Source organism: Siniperca chuatsi, linkage group LG16 (assembly GCF_020085105.1).
Source record: "Siniperca chuatsi isolate FFG_IHB_CAS linkage group LG16, ASM2008510v1, whole genome shotgun sequence".
NCBI classification, from domain to species: domain Eukaryota; kingdom Metazoa; phylum Chordata; class Actinopteri; order Centrarchiformes; family Sinipercidae; genus Siniperca; species Siniperca chuatsi.
In genome coordinates, this window is record NC_058057.1 from 16,870,604 (window position 1) to 16,884,232 (window position 13,629).

General features: G+C 39.0%; 1 protein-coding gene across 3 annotated transcripts in view; it reads left to right on the forward strand.

The window, feature by feature from the left end:
* The first annotated feature begins 4,271 nt into the window (after window positions 1–4,271).
* Window positions 4,272–13,629, forward strand: part of akap12b (A kinase (PRKA) anchor protein 12b) — a 46,010-nt gene continuing 36,652 nt past the window's right edge. For 2 of the 3 annotated variants that reach the window (XM_044168445.1, XM_044168444.1), the window contains exon 1: window positions 4,272–4,586. In XM_044168445.1, coding sequence (XP_044024380.1) covers window positions 4,458–4,586 — 129 coding nt within the window. In that variant the 5' untranslated portion in view covers window positions 4,272–4,457. The remainder of the gene's footprint in view (window positions 4,587–13,629) is intronic. The other variant, XM_044168443.1, reaches the window with a different exon arrangement.

Below are 13,629 nucleotides of genomic sequence, written 5' to 3' on the forward strand. Positions count from 1 at the left end.
TTTTCCCTCAGAAGGAGAACAAGACAGCAAGTGTGAAAAGAAAGAGTATTTGTTTATCAATGTTACTGAACCGTTCCTCGTGTGTGTGTGTGTGTGTGTGTGTGTGTGTGTGTGTGTGTGTGTGTGTGTGTGTGTGTGTGTGTGTGTGTGTGTGTGTGTGTGTAAGCATGGCTTGTGCCTTTAATGTGCCCTTACTGTTTTATTGAGCAGAGACCATGACATATCCGGTAAGGCTTTCACTTTAATGAGAACCTCTTACTCCACTCCTCCATCCCTCCTCCTCTTTTGGATGACATCAGTGTTTCTGCTGATAGGCCTGCCATGCTGAAGGTCATTGACTAACATGTATCTACATACACTGCACAACCATAATGACAATAAGGCAATAACCGTCTTGCAAGACACATGTTTGAAATTATTCTGTAGGTTTACAGCAAGTGCAGCCTGTATTCTTACCGAATCATGTACAATATGCTAACTCAGATAATTTTGTGCCACTAAGGTGATGAGAAATTGTATTCATGAGGATTTGGAGATTCATTTGTAAGTAACAGTCTGCTTCACGTTCACAGTTTAAACGCATGCACCTCTGGGAGCAGAGCAGTAACCACTGTACTTTCCTCTGCATTGAAACATTGGGGTTCTAGGGGAATACAGTATCAGTTCTGTCAACTATGCTTTACATTTTCCCAAGTAATACTGTAATACTGTCTGCATGCAATTTCTCTTTTTAAAATGTACACATTTTTGTTTTAAAATGTTTAATATTAAGTCTTGCTTGAAAGTTCTGCTGTCACGACAAACAGAGATGTGTTATTGAGGCATTAATATCCTGACAGAGGCTTATATTCCTCCAGACATTTAAACTAACTCAATGAATGACCTGGCTCCACCTCTTCCTGGGTCCACCATCAAGGAGTGGCTGTATAACCAATCTTTTGTCTTATTGATTACATTTTCTTTAAGTTATACAACACTGCACAACATTAATGTAAATGAGGGTGTCATCTTCATAAATGTTCAATTTCTTACACATTGTTACCATACCTCTTTTAGGAAGTCAGATGTAAAACAAAGAAGAGTAAGAAATTTTATCTTTTCAGGAGCTCCTTAGCAAAAACTCAACCAAAGGTTTTTACTAAATAAAATATTTATGAATAAATAAACAATAACTGGACTGTAAAGTCATGAGATAGGACGATAATTAAGTAGCCTACTTCTTTAAGCTTTATATTGTTATCTTGTTATCTTATCTTGTTATATTGTTATCTTGAGTTTATTTAATAATGCTCAAACTTGTTTGCAGTATTTCTGGAGGTAAGCGTCTTAACCAAGGAGTTAAACCTTCCTATCAGTCTTCATTTTCACGTGTGGGAGCTGCATATCAATCCTGTATAGGGTTTAGGGTCAGTGAACTGACTATTACATTAAGGTAACTCAGGAAAAAATGCTGAACAGAGTTCTTCGTATTGTGTGTACGTTGACTCTTTGTGTCAGACATTCCTATACGCTCATCATATTTTTGTGGTTACTTGGACCTGATTATGTTAATTTTTAATAAAATTAGATCTTATAGTGCCATTGATATTAATCTAGTCAACACTTTGCTTAGAAAAGGGGCTTCAGTGTCATAGAAGCTGGTTTGCAGTTTAATGGCTGACAGAGATACTGAACTACGTAACAGTAATTTGACTGTAAATTCAGAAACCGTTTTACATCACTGTTTTCTGTGGCAGTAAGACCTCGCTTCAATTTTGAGGTAATGAACAATACTATGCCGATAACCTAATGTCTATTTATTTAAAATAAAATAATGCTATAGGTTGAAAAGGGATGTTATAAGCCATTTCAGGTCCAGTCCATGCTTTTAAAAGAGTACTCCACTGATTTAGCATCGCTCTCCTGTAACACTGTCGGACTCACGATGGAGAGTTTAAAAAAAGGATAAAAATCAATGCAGCAGGACCAGAGACATCGTCTTTTTTATTCCATGTCTTCTTCTTGATTTATACAACTTTTGTCACATATGCAGATTTACTCCACAAGACCTGTAAACAGACTTTGATTCGTAAAATCGTTGGAGTTCGCCATTAAAACCTCTCTGGACAAGTCAACTCAAGACATTTAGGGAAAGTCAAGTCACAAGTCTTAAAAATCAGCATTTGATCCTTTTCCTTTTCTGTGTTATATATAAAAACTTTGTCCTTCACCCTCCGCGGGTGGTCTCGTCCTTCGAGCTCGGGTCCTGGTTCGAATCCCCCTCGGAGCGGGGGGAGCGGATAGATATATGCAGATATATATATATATATATATATATATATATATATATATATATATTATGTAACTAGACCAAGTTACTTTCAGTTCAGAGGCATAATAATTAAAAGTGTTTCTATGCAAGGCCTGCTGACACTATCATATTTATTTTTTATTGTTCTGAGCTTTCACCAGGTCAGAAACTTGAGAACATCTTTGTTTTCAAGACAAGTCAAGTAGGTCAACTCTCACAGCAGTGGAGTCCAAGTCAAGCCAGTCCAAGTCATTTTACCAGGTCAAAACATGACATATAAGTCTTTAGGCAGTCAAATCTCAAGTGTCAAAGAAGTCAAGTCTCAAGTACTTATTTTTGTGACTTAAAGCTGCACTTTTATTACATTTTAGTGGCTATAAAAATGAGTCCACGGCTCTGCTTGAAAGTGCTCCCTTTTGAGCTATAAAAAATCCCCCCCACCCCCCAAACAGGATTAATAAACATTTCATCAGTGTGTTTCTCTATTCAAAGTGTTTGTTTGTGTTGTTGCACTGTGTGTGTTTGGGGTTTGGTTTGCTTTAGCTGCAGGGACCCTCAATCTAAGCCTGTGTGAACTTGGCTTTGAGCACTCGGGCTGTAATTTGTGCGTTTTAAAATTCCAAACAAAATGGCACATGGCTCAACCTGCAATTAACATGTAAACCTCAACGTCATCTCCCCATGAGGGAGGCAGAGATGCTCTGCCCTCACACACTGCACGAGACACTATCAGCACAGTGAACCATGACAATCTGTCACTTGTACCAACAAGAATAATGTATGTGCACTGTGCCTGTATGTGTGTGTGTGTGTCAGAGAGAGATTAGAGATTCAAAACTACATTCAAATTATTATTATATGATTAGAGCAACTTGTAATGAAAGATACAATGTAGATGGACGAATAGGAACAAAAAGTGGATAAACCAAGAAGCTGCAGAACTGTTGTTTGTTGCAGTGTGTATACATGAGCCACTAGAAGGATCTCTCTCTGTGTTGATATGAACCTATATGCCAAACATGCTAAATTTGACCCAAGTGTATTTGCATGTCAAAGCAGATGTTACTTGACCTTATTAACCACCGGAGAAAGATGGAGAGAGAGAGAGAGAGATAGCAGTAATGGAAAAGAAATATAAAAGTAGCTCTACCATATTTGAAAAGTACTGAATTAAGATAAAAGTCTTTTTTTCGTTATGTTTCTGTGTTTTTACTCTACTGTATCTGTATAAGTCAGTCTTGATGTATCTAATCAAATAAATAAAAAAAAGTTGTTTTATATTAATTATTTTAACTGTATGCTAATCTTTTAATGACTAATGACTCCACATACTCCTAAATCAACAATGCATGCGTTTTGTGTGTTTCGCTCATAAAATCTTACAAAGAACTACAAACATCAGGTACATGTGGTGAGGTAAAAAAAAATCCAATTATCCCATTTTAAATGAAGTAGGCTATAGTAGAAGTATAAAGTCTCATATAATGAAACACTCAAGTAAAGTGTACTTAAATTTGCATAACTGTACAGGACTGTACATTTTACCTGCCACCTGAACTCTCTCTACCAAATCCCGGCAAAATAATGTTTGTATTTCTCTCATATTCCTACTGTACAATTCTTATTTCTTTAAGCATGTGACAATGCAGTACTTCTTTACTCATATGGTCTGGTTTTAAAGTTCCTTATTACTCTCCAGGGGCTTGTGTAGGTCTTGTTTTGACGTTTGCAGTGGATCCCATGTGACAGCTCTAATTTAATTTACCAATCTCTCAGAATAGATATAATTTCTGTTTAAGACGGATAAACGACTACAAGCTATAAAGCTTTTCATTTAATTTATTAACCGTCCTCCTCTTCTCCCACCTCTCTCCTCCTCCATCAGCACCGTGATGCTGCAAGGCGTGCCGCGGCGCACCAGAGTCCCATGTGATACTGAAGGAGGTGGGGGTGTCCTAAAAGAGTTGGCTGGTGCTCCTCACACTTCATCACTCCAGATCCAGGCCACATCGGGGCGGAGCTGCACTGTAGAGCTCGTAATTTGGACGCTTTGGATACGCGCTTGCTGTAATACAATCGTGCTGTCTTGGTTCGGCGTGGAGGGTTGTTTTTGTTTTGACTGAACGTAGCCAAAGACGAGAAGAGTTCACCTTTGTGATTGTTCGCCATGGGAGCAGAGAGCTCAGTGCAGCGGGACGGGAAGAGTCAGGAGGATGCCTCAGCTTCAGCCTCAGCCTCCGCTGAGGAGCTGAGTGCGGAGGTGAACGTGCTCCAGGAGGGAGGCAGCGATGCCAAGGTACAGCCGATACTGAGGCTTGTTGATCCCTGTCACTGTTTACCAGACCTCCCTGCGCAGTGGGCACGCAGACATATTGTCATGTTTGTTCATTTAGTGGCGTTTATTCTGCTTACTGGCGCGCTGATGTAAGCCTCCTACTTCAGTTCCTTTTATAGTTGACCTGTGTGTTTGCAAACATACCTGTCGTCACCCCTCTCCCCCCCTCCCTCCCTCTACATTTTATGCGCATCAGTAATGTGCTGCGCCTGACGCTGTTTTTGCTGAGTAATGGGTCGAGTTGTCTGCAGTCCCGCAGTAATAAAACGCCAGCAGCTTAGCCTGGTCCAGATTCCAGACAGGCCACCTGGGCTCAGGGACTCTCTGGATCACGATCAACCACATTTGTCCTTTCAACAGTTTTGGAGCTTTTGGGCGAAGCACAAGAGCAGTGAAGGATTATTGAATTAGACTGTAACACATTGATAATAACAGGTTCACGTGACTCCTGATTGCACTCCTTTTATCGTGCACTTTTCATGTTTTTATTTCCAAAAGACTGAAAGTTTTACGTTATGTTTTGCTAACTGAATCAAAAATATCAACCCCATAATACATTTCAAAGCAAAACTGTTTTTTAAATTGCATATATCTAAAGTATAAAACAAGCAACAATTTGACAGATTAAAGAACACACAAAAAATCATAAAGTTATGACAGATGTGCAGAGGCAGAAAAGCCAAGAGGTGTATCATGTAAAAAATAAACACATTTGATATGTTATATATTATATCACATCAATGTGATATGATGTACTTCACAATAAACTTATAATTTAAAACCACAGACAGAATTCTACCAAAAAAAAAAAATCTTATGTCAACTCACTTAGTTGTCCTGAGCTTTCAGGTATATAATATAGCAATTTCATTATTAGGATTTTTGTTTTGTCCCATGCTCTGCTGACACTTACAAAAGAAATACAATAAAATCTATAGAATACAACTAAAATCTTACATGTAAGAGTTAACTTGCCCTTTTCGTTTCCTTGGCTGTGCAATATATTGTGGGCAGCTGCCATCATCTCTTGCCGACTCTGCACTCTTACCTCTGTGTAAATTGCTCAGCATTGTGTGAATGAATATTTGCAAAGCGCCTGCTAATGACTATGTATGTTTCACCACCTGCTCTATTCACGCCTCGTATAACCTATTGGATTTATTGACTTTTTTATAGGCTGGAGGTCAACAGGTCAGATTTTGTGGCTGGTCTTTCTTCCTGAAAGGTCAGCAGAAAAGGTCATCTCACACTGAGGGAGACATTAAGTGAGACAGAAAGCACAAAGGGCTTAACATAGTCAGATTTTAATCATAGCTACATTTGTTCATTCTTGTTTTTTCTCATGAATGTGTGTTGTTTGCTCACATTTTTAGATAGCTCATCAGTGAATTGGCATCGTCTTTGTGGCGGTTGGATGTTTTGTTAAGCCCTAACCTGTTATCGCAGGTATCATCGCAGTGGCACTGTTTTCCCTCGTATTTTACCCGTGACATTGGAATGTATAATATGAAATGCTTCAAAGCTGCTAGTCCGACTTGAGTACGTCTATTGTGCTTTATGATTCCAGCTGTGACGGGGAGATACAGTTTGTCTGACCCACGTTTCTACCGCTGACAAGATGTCTCTCCATGTAGCAGTCAGTGCACTGTCCAGCTATAATACCAAAATGCCAGCCACAGTCATAGTGTTTGTATGTTGTTGCACATACTGGAATTCACTTTACAGAAAATCAGCAGCCAAAGCACAGGGAATTCAGACGCATCATGTGTAAAAATTTGAGAAACACATCAATTCTTGAAGCTACTTCACTTTTTTTTTATTACTCACATTTTCTTTTGGCCACTTGAGTAAAGTCGAGGTGGCAATTTTTAACATGATCTAATATCAACATGTTATTATAATTATTGCTCTGTTTGGAGGCTAAGCACTATAAAGTTAATGAACAGACAAATAAGACCGACTTATGGACACACAGATATATGATGCTATGAAATGATGCTTAGTTTCCCTCAAACATCTCTAATGGCTTTATTGAAACAACTGTTTGAGGCCCAAAAAGATAAAATTATCCAATATCTCACAAAAAAGCAAAGATAAGATAAAAAGTCCAATTTACTGAAGGAATACAGATTTCTGCAGCAGCACTCTCCCATTATTCATCTCAGGACCCCTCACGTTTATCTTGTGACCATTTGGAAGCGCCCCGACCCCTAGGTTGGGAACCACTGGACTAAACCAGCTAACTGTATATAAAGTAGTTAAAACTAGCGCCACCTCCACAAAATGTTATTCACACATGAATGCACCAGTATTGACAATCTAATAGTGTCATATATAATAATATATCACACACAGGGGGCATTTTTCTGCAGTATGAGTACTTTTACTTTTGATACGTTAAGTAAGTTTTTTGGTATGTGCAGAGGAGAACGATGTCCTTGGTTGTAGCACAAAGTATTGTATTCCTGAACCATATCAGGGAAAGGGAGGAGCAGCCGGAAAACTGCAGATTTAACTGGGCCATGTTTTCTCTGTAAGTGATACGCATTTATCTAAGATGAGAACAGTTATTTTGAAACCTTTATCAGATTAAATGGTAAATGTAGACATTAAAGTCATGTGAAATGGATAGACAGAGGGTTTATGAGGTATAAATGGTGTGTTTTGGGGAGGGGGTGTTTGGATTAAATAGATGGAGCCTTCCTGCTTGATACACAGTTGATAAATATCCTCCTCACTCCACAGAGGAATTATAACAATGTCTCTCTCTCCACCACCACCACCGACTCGCCTTCCTCATACCTCTCTATCTCCAACAACCTCAAGTGTTAACAAAATGATCACATTAAGGATATATTACTGCTACAAATTATTTCAACAAAATCAAAATATTTTGAATGTCATCAAGACATTTTGCTTTCATCCTAAAAAAAAAAATCACCACTAGCCATTATATACTCTGTGACCTTTGTGACATATGCATAAATATAAAACAAGAAGATAAATGATGAAAAGTTATGTTAATGCCAGTTTGGGCTAAATCAACTCATGTAAGATTCTTAAATGAGTTACAATATTCTGAGTTTTTCATTAGATTGTTACAATGGAATTATTAGATTGTATGTAACACACTTTATACATGCTGCCACAACCTCTTTCAATGTGTGTGTGTGTGTCTGTCTATACTATACTTTTTTTTCCCCCAAACAGTCATCCAGTGTCGCAAATTAATGTCTGAAATCTCTCGTCTGTCTCAGAAGCCCCTTTCAGACATGGAATGTGTAACATTGCTGGGTTCTTCTGCTTTTGGAAATCTATTAAACTCAGTTCAAATGTGACAGGACTGTTATGGATTGAGCTGCAAAGCTTGCGCAATATTTGGCATCTGTTACATGATGTGGGAAGTTACTTATAATGTATGAAGCGAGACTCTGTTTAGTGCAACATGCTGCTTATCTGTTTATCTGATCCTCAGTGTGGGTGGAGAGCAAATCTCTAATTCTTGCAAAAGTTTGTGTAAACAGTTTGTGAGAGCAATGCTACAGTTTTTAGTTGGCTGAACGAGCACATCCACACATTTAAAACTGTACAAAGGTGAACTCTGAACTGTGAGTCTGCCTGAGTTTAAATTAAAGTGTCACCTCCTGATCTCTTGTGGCGGTTTGCACGCTATACTATACGCTAAGATATCAGAAATACTTTATATCCTGCCTCTACTGGCAGTATATCTGATTTTATTCACACTTGAAGAGTAACTTAGGTTTCACTGTCGTCTCTGGGTGAAACTTTCACCTCGTGTGTGCTCTTTCACACCTGTAACTGCACCCAGCAGTGATGTCACAGTGTACTGACACACCCTGGAGTACACTTGCAGAACACTGCAGCAAGGAGAGTAAGTTAAAAGACTGGAGATGGTAAAAACAAGATTTTCTGTAGGTGTTAAGTTGCTCTTTAAGCCATGCAGAAAATCTTATAAAGTTATAAAGTGACTTCCAGAAAAATGAGTCATTTCATGACTTCACTTACAATTGGTATAATTTGCTTGTGTAAATGGGCTTCGTTTTCTCTCTCTGTCTCTTCTTCCTTAATTTCTTAATCCACTTCCCTTTCTTGCACCCCAGCTATACAGGAGACTGAAACTACAGTGAATGTCAGTGTATTCACTCACATCTACACCCACTCACAAATGAACAATAGCAAATACACTACAAATAGCCACCTGAACATGAGACCTGTATCACATGTCAGGTCCTCCTCCCATCATAACAGCAGCAGCAGGTGACTCCAATGATCCAACATCATGTTATGTAATGTAATGTGTTGTGATTAAGGCTGGTACGTTCCTGTATAATGAGCTTCAGCTGATCAGACGCTGCTGTGGCCTTGATTACCCTGTTTAGCAGAGAGACAGAGAGAGCGGAGTGGGAGGCGGAAAGGGTCAGACAGAGGATCCATTGAGGATGGGCCGGGAAGGGGACAAGCCGAGGGCCCCTGTGTGCACCGGCCCAAAACAAGAGGAAGGAACCAACATGGGGAGGGGGTGGAGCAGCGTTTTGGGTGGGCATGGGAAGAGGGGACGGGTGTGGAGCCCAGAGAGAGAAAAGAAAAAGGAGTTTGAGAGGGAGAGTTAGAGGGGGACCCGCCAGGATAACACAAAGGCAGATGAATAGTCTTCCCTCCTGCCTGATTTTAAAAGGACACTGATGACAGAGGTTTAGTGAATATGGGCTGAGGTTAAAAAAAAAGGAGCAAACTCAGTGTGGTAGTGTGTTTGTAAGTGTATGTGTTGAAGGTGGAGGTATGGGAACTCCTCTTCCCAAAGTCTGATCCCTAATCTGTAGAACACCTACATATACTAGATGCGAACCAACTTTTTTGTAAAATGCAATAAAACCATAGCTAGACTGATTCTAACATGTTTGGTTTTAGTGTTGGCAAAGAATCCACAAATGATGAACAGGCCCAAATTAAAACTGTACTCTTCATATGGAAGCAGATGTAAACTATCAGATGCCATCTGTGAACCTATATACCTATATCTTCTGTAGAATGAACATCATCTGTACGTCATAAACATAAAATAAGAACATAATATAGAGAATATTAGAACATTTATTTACTTATTACTAGTATTTTTCCAGCCAAAGGTTAATTCCAGAGGTTTATCTTTAACATGGAAACTAGCAGTGTGTTTATAGTGAGTTCAGTGAGTTTCTGTCAGAGGAGTCAAAGTAATTAATAACTGCTCAACCACGTATGGCCTACTGAAATAGTATAAAGTTTTGCAAAAGAGTGTGAAACATACATCCACTCTTAAATGCCCTACAGCAGATAAACGGGCGCTCTGTAAACTGTTAGACTGGAATATTGAACTTTCCATGGTGAGTTTTTTTGACTGAAAAGGAAATCAAATTTATGATTTTTTTTTTCTCAATCTTGTTGAGGAGAAACAGGAAGTGGCTTTCTGCTAATTAATCTGTCCCACAGCCAGCTTCCTATCTACCATCTCTCAGATTCACTGCCAGCGCCATTGCAGTAAAAAAACAGACGTGTGTTTGAGGATGTGAAAAACCAGAGCTCTTTTGTTCCTCTCCCCTCTCTGCCTCTAAAAATTAGACCTCACTCCAATAGTTTGATCAAATAATGAGTCCACACAGGACAATATCAAATCCCAAAATGGCATCAACATCAAAATGTTACATAATGTTATAAAGATGATTTCTTTTTGCCTACGCTGCTTGTTTTTGTTTTCACAGTGTCTGTGAAGTGTTCCCAACTAATTTTTCCAGCTCAGTTGTCCGTTAAACACTGCAGCAGAACTGCGGTAAGTTTTTTCATCTTTCCACAAAATACTCCAGTTAACAATGAGAGAATACTGACCACATCAAAAAGAGTTATGTCATTTAATTTAACTAAATTGTCTGTATTACACAAGTATGTTGATGTTTTGCTTAAAACGTGGTTGTTGCTCAACTGTGCAAATGCACCAGAACTAATTCTGTTCAAATCCCATTAGTTTCAAATCAGAAATGAAGAATTGTGTTTATTTTTCCCATGACGATATATAGTGTATATATGTACGTATGCAGTGAGACAATAAATTACCATAGTACATCCTAATTCATGTGGTTTAGGGCAGTAGTAGTAGACACAAAAGCTGAAAAAGACATATTTCTGCTACACAAAAATATGTTTATGTTTGCCTTTAAAGGTCCAGTGTGTAACATTTAGGAGGAGCTATTGGCAGAAATGGAATATAATATTTCTAAGTATGTTTTCATTAGTGTATAATCACCTGAAAATAAGAATCGTTGTGTTTTCATTACCTTAGAATGAGCTGTTTATAGCTATAGAGGGAGCGTGTCCCCTTCCATGGAGGCCGCCATGTTGCACCACCATGTTTCTACAGTAGCCCAGAACGGACAAACCAATCACTGGCTCTAGATAGGGCCGTTTGCGTTTTTTGTTCACCCCTTTTTCTGCAAGTTTAGCGGGCACCATAGTTTCTCCTACACGCTTGGAAGGGGAGGGTGGTGCAAGCAGTATTCAAATGGTTGCAAACTGTAATTTCAACGCTAGATGCCACTAAATCCTACATACTGGACCTTTAAAAGCTTAAAAAGAAAAAAATCACTTTTCATTGACTTGGCCACAACCAACAGACATCCACAAACTGCAACAGTGGGTTGCAGGTATGTTTTTGCATCATTTAGAGGTCACAAGCTAAAATAGTCTAGGAACCACTGGTTTAGAGCACGGTGTTTGAGTGCATTGTGCTGAGATGTCATAAATTTACTTAAGATGACAGCCTCTTAGTTTAATGTTGTTAAAAACACATAAACAAATTGAAATTGAGATGCCAAAGAAATTAAAGAAAAAGAGGTGGACTGTTTGTTGTGGTGCCATGCTCATATTAAGGCTTAGTTTGGAATTGTGTTAACACAAATTGGAAAATGGAGTTTTATTCAATTTAAAAGTTACAAATTAGATTCACTTTTGCGCTGCACAAACACACATGACCGTCTGGTATCAGTGTTTCTCGTTGTCAGGATTGCTGGTGGAGGTGTGAGGAGAGGTTTTCCTCCCTGAGAAGCATCTTGTAGTAATGATGTGTTATTGAATATATGAGGTCTGGCCAGCAGGGATTGGCCTGTTCAGTGCCCCACAGGGACTCTTACAGCTACTTTGTCCCAATCAATCATTATGATTGGAAGACTCAACCACATCAGCGTCCCTATTATACTGCCTTTCTTTATTCCTTTACCAGTTTAATTCCTTTACCAGTTTAGGCAGCTGAAGGTAGCAAAGAAGACTGAAAGGTCCTCAGAATCAAGTCACTGTTAGAAATTTGCCTTAAATAGCAAATGATTACTTCTACATGACAGCCTCTTGTATAAATGAGGATATGTCTCCTTGTATAATAAGATTGTGATCATGCACACAATCTGATTACACTGTAATTACTTTGTTTGTCTCTCACAGAGAATGCTCTGAATAGTTTAGATATGAGCTATTCCTATCTGACCCATTATCTGTGTATGAAACAGTGGATTGTTGGCTGATTTGGGGAGTTTCAGATAAAGGTGTTTACATCCTTGTCAATGCCTTTAAGTTAGAACTGATGAGGCGTGAATTTCCATCACAAACGGGGAGTCTTGTGGTTTTTGCATGTTCTGAATTTTAAAATGTCTCCTTCTGTAGTCTGCGCTGACTCCTCCACTGCGACATTGCTCAAAATAACCTCGCTTACCTCCATTACATCATGAGCCTCTGTGGACTCACTCGCCCATCTTGCCTCTACTTTCTTTCTCCCTCTTCTCTTTTAGCTCCATGATTCATCTTTGTATCTTTCCATGCACCTGTTAGCTCTTGCTCTGCACTCTGTGAAAACAAGGGTGGAAATGCGCCAGGTTTTTTCCATTTTGTTTGACATTACTTCTACTTGCATCTGCTGATACAAAATGGCTCTTTCCTGATCCCACATTGCTCATAACATTTTCATGTATAACCAAAACTTATGAAGTTAATATAAACTCTTCATACCTAAACAACAACATAGGTAATTACTCTTGGCCTTCCAAATTGACCTCTATGAGCATTTTCTTATCTGGCACCCTTGTCGACAGAAAGACAACAAAATAGGTGTTTTTTCAGGGCGTTGCGTTTATATACAAGTGTAACTACATCAGTAAACTGTGCTACTGTACTAAACTAGGCTACTTCCACTGTCTGTGGAAGTAGCCTAAACAGGGTCAGGGTACACAGGGTAAATTACACTGAAAAAGCAAAACTTTTGTCTTGCTTGCAGTTCATCCATGCGAGTCCTCCATGTGTTTATGTCATGTGCCGTTACATACAACTCTAGTTGTTCTTCTTCTGGTGTTTTTTTGCCGTTACCAAACAGTTTCAGCTGCATGACCACCGACATCTGGACTGGAGTATTGCTTACCTTGAATTGCATGTAGCCAAAACCGAGATTTGAGAAGAAGTGTATTTAACTGCACTTGAATTTTACCTGGATATGAGACACTTGATATTACAAATGCAAATGGAACCTAAGAAATTTTACGGTGTGTTACTTCCGCTGTTCCGAAGTTATTACTTTCAAGACCACAAGAGGTCACTTGTCAGCAAAACATTCAAACTAAAAACCAATCCTGTCGTTTTTCTGGTGAAAACAGTCTTTGTTGTGAGCTAAAGAGTCCTCTCCCTACGTTGTTGGGTTTTCAGCCTCACAGGGCTCCATAAGGTATTTCATTTAGGGCTGTAAGAGGTATGATTTAAAAAAACTTGTTATTCATAGAGCTCCTCATTCCCTCTTTCATGAACTTGTTCACCCCTTTTTCTGCCTCCCTCTCTGTTGCTCTTTTTTGCGCATCCATTTTTCATCAGCTCTGGTCCTGATGCAGCACTAACTGCTTCACAGAGCACATTGGAAGATGTGTGAAGTCATGAAGTGTGTGTGTGTGTATGTGTGTTTTATATTGGTGTCTGTTGTGCTGGT